Source organism: Balaenoptera physalus, assembly GCF_965194825.1.
Source record: "Balaenoptera physalus genome assembly, chromosome: 11".
In the NCBI taxonomy this organism is placed as follows: Eukaryota; Metazoa; Chordata; class Mammalia; order Artiodactyla; family Balaenopteridae; genus Balaenoptera; species Balaenoptera physalus.
Window position 1 is genome coordinate 21,257,110 of NC_138896.1, and position 6,514 is coordinate 21,263,623.

Genomic DNA, 6,514 nt, shown 5'->3' on the forward strand with positions numbered 1-6,514 from the left:
GGGTTTTAAGTCTGCAGAGCCGAGCAGCAGGGCCACACTCCAGCAGAGCTCAGGAGCGCGCCCCCGCGCAGGCGACGACCCGCCCCACTCGTAAATTCGCCTTTGTTCCGGGCCCCGCTTTCCAACACAGGCGCAGGCTTTCTTTGTTCTTCGTCCTCGCCGCCATTTTGAGCACGGACCACAGGCGGGGGAAGGGAGCCTCGCATCACTACATTGCGGGCAGTGTAAGCCGACTTCTCTCCACTATTCAAGCACTATGCTTACACGACTTCAAACTTGAAATACACCAGAACTGAAATGGAATCTTTCTAGGTAAGACAGTGCTCTGCGAGTTTCTTCACTGCCCCACGAAACGTTTAAAATGCCCAAACTTATACCCGAAACCACTTCCACAAAGCAGGAACATACACAGATCAGCCAACTTCCGCCCTCCTAAAATGTGAACTATAAATTACAAAGCACGAAAAATAACTTTTGACTAATTAAAAGTAAATGAAGTACACCTTATAAAAACCAGGAAAAACCACCAAAAAGTGCTAGCTCTTTCACCGAAACATTTGGGCGGCCCTGAAAAGGGCCTTTGGTGGTAAAAGATGTTAAATCGCTGAAAACGGGCAACCTAACCGCCGAAGCCGTAGAGGGTGCGTCCCTGGCGTTTGAGGGCGTACACTACGTCCATGGCGGTGACGGTCTTCCGCTTGGCGTGCTCCGTGTAAGTGACCGCGTCCCGGATTACGTTTTCCAAAAACACCTTCAGTACCCCGCGGGTCTCTTCATAAATCAGACCAGATATGCGCTTGACCCCACCTCGCCGGGCCAGACGCCGGATGGCGGGTTTGGTGATACCCTGAATATTGTCACGCAAAACCTTACGATGGCGCTTAGCGCCCCCCTTCCCCAGTCCCTTACCACCTTTGCCTCGTCCGGACATGATAATACTGCTCTGACAACTTTCAAAACAGCGACAGAAACCCCGAGGCAATTCCCTTATATGAGCGGGTTTCGGACCGAATCGAAGACTGAAAGCGCGCTCTTCGGCACTTTCATTTAGCCCTCCTGCCCCTCCCCTCGCGGCTCAGTTCTCGATGACGTCATGATGACTTAGTCCCCGCTCACCGAGTGTGCCCTTCACGGAGTCTCCAGCAGGTTCTCCGTTCCTAAGTGGGACTTTTCCGACCTATTTAACAGCTGCGTCAGACTAAAAAAGTTAACTTTTTTTTTTTTTTACTAATTATCTTTTGCTGCTTGGGATGTTTTGGAACGGTTGCTCAGGAGCCTTGGCCCACACGACCGGAACTGCTGCAACCTTCGCTGGAATGCGGAGCCCCGCTTTGCCCCCAAGTTTACGGTGCTTTCAGCATTACTCCTCCCTACAACAAAATCCCTTCAAACCGAAACCCCCGCTCCGGAGGACTTTAAAAACTGCAGGACTTCACCCTCTCCATCACGAAGCCAAGGGAAATCTGACCAAAAGGATTTTCTTCCCAAAGGCGAATACATGGTTGGTTAGTGATTCTGTGGTACAAGTCTCGCCCGCCGCGCGGACGCCCGTGTTCCTTTTTCTCTTGTTTTCGTTTCCTTCCCTGTTTATTAAAACCTGTAATTCTCATTTAATTATCTAACCACCCCTCACCTCTGCGCCCAGTAACTTAACTCTGTTAATGTTTACTTTTCTACTCCTCGTCGTTTCTTCTGATTCTGGTAGCGACATTATTCCAGAGACTTGGCAACTTGTAGCCAAGGAATTGAAATAAATAGGCGCCTTCTTACAGTCTTCTAAATTTAGAGGCCAAGTCGCCTCTGAATAGAGTTAAGTGTGCTATTAGGAGGGATGTTATCAGGCGGGAGCAGAGTGGCGCAGCGGAAGCGTGCTGGGCCCATAACCCAGAGGTCGATGGATCGAAACCATCCTCTGCTATTTTTCCTTCTATAGTTAAAATTGTGTAACCTTGTTTCACACTAAGGAAAGAAAATAAAATGGCGCCCCAACCTTTTTTTTTTTTTTTTTTTTTAACTTCTGGAGCTAAAATGACTCCCTGAAAATAAACGTGAAACCGTTTACGTGATTTCTTCTGGTTGCCAAAGTAACCGTGCTATTTTATCACGACAGTTCTCGTTGCCCTATGAAGCTGCGAAAATGCTGAATTAAACTGAGGGCAGGGGTGGAAGCCAAGATCTTGAGTTACATTTCCTTCTATAACATAATTCGGAAAGCACTACTTTTAGGTAATTGTGGCCATGTGGTTAAGGTGATAGACTAGAAATCTCCTGGGCCATCCCGGCGCAGATTCTTTGCAATTACTAGAGTTTTAATCTTTGGAGTAAATAAGTAGCAGTTTGGGACAGAGTGCAGAGTTTAGGTGGCCATGATTGTACTTTGACCTGAGAAAACCACTTCGGCGGCTACTGGTAAATGTGTCTCTACGCTCTACCTTGCTTTACAATCTCTAACAGAACTATTCTCTATGCTCATTTTTTTTTTTTTTAATTTTTAAAAACATTTTATTATAGAAAACAATAAAAACAATAAAATATAAACAAAAATAGCAGTATAATGAACTCTTCTGTATCCATCATCCAGGTTCAACTCATAGTTAATCTTTTTTCTTTTTATTTCTGAGATATACATTTTAAAGTAGTAACTAGAATTATGACTTATAACATTATACCAGAACATATAAGATTTTTAGAAATTTCATGTAATGTCTGAAACATTTATATTAACATATTTCCATACAAATAACCCAATGAAAGTTTACTATTAGTTGTTTTGTTTGTTTGTTTTTATACTGCAGGTTCTTGTTAGTCATCAATTTTATACACATCAGTGTATACATGTCAATCCCAATAGCCCAATTCAGCACACAACCATCCCCACCCCACCGCAGTTTTCCCCACTTGGTGTCCATATGTCTGTTCTCTACATCTGTGTCTCAACTTCTGCCCTGCAAACTGGCTCATCTGTACCATTTTTCTAGGTTCCACATACATGCGTTAATATACGATATTTGTTTTTCTCTTTCTGACTTACTTCACTCTGTATTTCAGTCTCTAGATCTATCCACGTCTCAGCAAATGACTCAATTTTGTTCCTTTTTATGGCTGAGTAACATTCCATTGTATATATGTACCACCTCTTCTTTATCCATTCGTCTGTTGATGGGCATTTAGGTTGCTTCCATGACCTGGCTATTGTAAATAGTGCTGCAATGAACATTGGGGTGCATGTGTCTTTTTGAATTATGGTTTTCTCTGGGTATACGCCCAGTAGTGGGTTTGCTGGATCATATGGTAAATCTATTTTTAGTTTCTTAAGGAACCTCCATACTGTTCTCCATAGTGGCTGTATCAATTTACATTCCCACCAACAGTGCAAGAGGGTTCCCTTTTCTCCACACCCTCTCCAGCATTTGTTGTTTGTAGATTTTCTGATGATGCCCATTCTAACTGGTGTGAGGTGATACCTCATTGTAGTTTTGATTTGCATTTCTCTAATAATTAGTGATGTTGAGCATTTTTTCATGTGCTTCTTGGCCATCTGTATGTCTTCTTTGGAGAAATGTCTATTTAGACCTTCTGCCCATTTTTGGATTGGGGTGTTTGTTTATTTAATATTGAGCTGAATGAGCTGTTTATATATTTTGGAGATTAATCCTTTGTCCGTTGATTCATTTGCAAATATTTTCTCCCATTCTGAGGGTTGTCTTTTCGTCTTGTTTATGGTTTCCTTTGCTGTGCAAAAGCTTTGAAGTTTCATTAGGTCCCATTTGTTTATTTGTGTTTTTATTTCCATCACTCTAGGAGGTGGATCAAAAAAGATCTTGCTGTGATTGATGTCAAAGAGTGTTCTTTCTATGTTTTCCACTAAGAGTTTTATAGTGTCCGGTCTTACATTTAGGTCTCGAATCCATTTTGAGTTTATTTTTGTGTATGGTGTTAGGGAGTGTTCTAATTTCATTCTTTTACATGTAGCTGTCTAGTTTTCCCAGCACCACTTATTGAAGAGACTGTCTTTTCTCCATTGTATATCTTTGCCTCCTTTGTCATAGATTAGTTGACCATAGGTGTGTGGGTTTATCTCTGGGCTTTCTATCCTGTTCCACTGATCTATGTTTCTGTTTTTGTGCCAGTACCATATTGTCTTGATTACTGTAGCTTTGTAGTATAGTCTGAGAGTCTGATTCCTCCAGCTCCGTTTTTTTCCCTCAAGACTGCTTTGGCTATTTGGGGTCTTTTTTGTCTCCATACAAATTTTAAGATGACTTGTTCTAGTTCCGTAAAAAATGCCATTGGTAATTTGATACGGATTGCATTGAATCTGTAGATTGCTTTGGGTAGTATAGTCATTTTCACAATATTGATTCTTCCAATCCAAGAACATGGTATATCTCTCCACCTGTTGGTATCATCTTTAATTTCTTTCATCAGTTTCTTATAGTTTTCTGCATACAGGTCTTTTGTCTCCCTAGGTAGGTTTATTCCTAGATATTTTATTCTTTTTGTTGCAATGATAAATGGGAGTGTTTCCATAATTTTTCTTTCAGATTTTTCATCATTAGTGTATAGGAATGCAAGAGATTTCTGTGCATTAATTTTGTGTCCTGCAACTTTACCAAATTCATTGATTAGCTCTAGTAGTTTTCTGGTGGCATCTTTAGGATTCTCTATGTATAGTATCATGTCATCTGCAAACAGTGACAGTTTTACTTCTTCTTTTCCAATTTGTATTCCTTTTATTTCTTTTTCCTCTCTGATTGCCGTGGCTAGGACTTCCAAAACTATGTTCAATAATAGTGGTGAGAGTGGACATCCTTGTCTCGTTCCTGATCTTGGAGGAAATGCTTCCAGTTTTTCACCATTGAGAATGATGTTTGCTGTGGGTTTGTCGTATATGGCCTTTATTATGTTGAGGAAAGTTCCCTCTATGCCCACTTTCTGGAGAGTTCTTATCATAAATGGGTGTTGAATTTTGTCAAAAGTTTTTTCTGCATCTATTGAGATGATCATATGGTTTTTATTCTTCAATTTGTTAATATGGTGCATCACATTGATTGATTTGCGTATATTGAAGAATCCTTGCATCCCTGGGATAAATCAGACTTGACCTTGGTGTATGATCCTTTTAATGTGTTGTTGGATTCTGTTTGCCAGTATTTTGTTGAGGATTTTTGCATCTATATTCATCAGTGATATTGGTCTCTAATTCTGTTTTTTTGTAGTATCTTTCTCTGGTTTTGGTATCAGGGTGATGGTGGCCTCATAGAATGAGTTTCGGATTGTTCCTTCCTCTGCAATTTTTTGGAAGAGCTTGAGAAGGATGGGTGTTCGCTCTTCTCTAAATGTTTGATAGAATTCACCTGTGAAGCCATCTGGTCCTGGACTTTTGTTTGTTGGAAGATTTTTAATCACAGTTTCAATTTCATTACTTGTGTTTGGTCTGTTCATATTTTGTTTCTTCCTGGTTCAGTCTTGGAAGGTTATACCTTTCTAAGAATTTGTCCATTTCTTCCAGGTTGTCTATTTTATTGGCATAGAGTTGCTTGTAGTAGTCTCTTAGGATGTTTTGTATTTCTGCGGTGTCTGTTGTAACTTCTTTTTCATTTCTAATTTTATTGATTTGAGTCCTTTCCCTCTTTTTCTTGATGAGTCTGGCTAATGGTTTATCAATTTTGTTTATCTTCTCAAAGAACCAGCTTTTAGTTTTATTGATCTTTGCTGTTGTTTTCTTTGTTTCTATTTCATTTATTTCCTCTCTGATCTTTATGATTTCTTTCCTTCTGCTAACTTTGGGTTTTGTTTGTTCTTCTTTCTCTAGTTCCTTTAGGTGTAAGGTTAGATTGTTTACTTGAGATTTTTCTTGTTTCTTTAGGTAGGCTTGTATAGCTATAAACTTCCCTCTTAGAACTGCTTTTGCTGCATCCCATAGGCTTTGGATCATTGTGTGTTCATTGTCATTTGTCTCTAGGTATTTTTTGATTTCCTCTTTGATTTCTTCAGTGATCTCTTGGTTATTTAGTAACGTATTGATTAGCCTCCATGTGTTTGTGTTTTTTACGTTTGTTACCCTGTAATTGATTTCTAATCTCATAGCGTTGTGGTCAGAAAAGATGCTTGATATGATTTCAATTTTCTTAAATTTACTGAGGCTTGATTTGTGACCCAAGATGTGATCTATCCTGGAGAATGTTCCGTGCGCACTTGTGAAGAAAGTTACGTAATCTGCTGTTTTTGGATGGACTGTCCTATAAATATCAATTAAATCTATCTGGTCTATTGTGTCATTTAAAGCTTTTGTTTCCTTATTTATTTTCATTTTGGATGATCTGTCCATTGGTGTAAGTGAGGTGTTAAAGTCCCCCACTATTATTGTGTTACTGTTGATTTCCTCTTTTATAGCTGTTAGCAGTTGCCTTATGTATTGAGGTGCTCCTATGTTGGGTGCATATATATTTATAATTGTTACACCTTCTTCTTGGATTGATCCCTTGATCATTATGTAGTGTCCCTCCTTGTC

General features: G+C 39.9%; 1 protein-coding gene across 1 annotated transcript; it reads right to left on the reverse strand.

Moving 5' to 3' along the window:
* Positions 1-67: 67 nt before the first annotated feature.
* LOC309637870 (histone H4) lies at positions 68-5,168 on the reverse strand. The gene has a single exon (XM_082413101.1). It carries the CDS (start codon positions 929-931, stop codon positions 620-622), a length of 312 nt encoding a protein of 103 aa, XP_082269227.1. The 5' UTR covers positions 932-5,168; the 3' UTR covers positions 68-619.
* Between the last annotated feature and the right edge of the window lie 1,346 nt (positions 5,169-6,514).

What these genes read in the sequence shown, in the direction of transcription:
- LOC309637870 (XM_082413101.1), bottom strand. Translation starts at nt 931, where the DNA reads ATGTCCGGACGAGGCAAAGGTGGTAAGGGACTGGGGAAGGGGGGCGCT.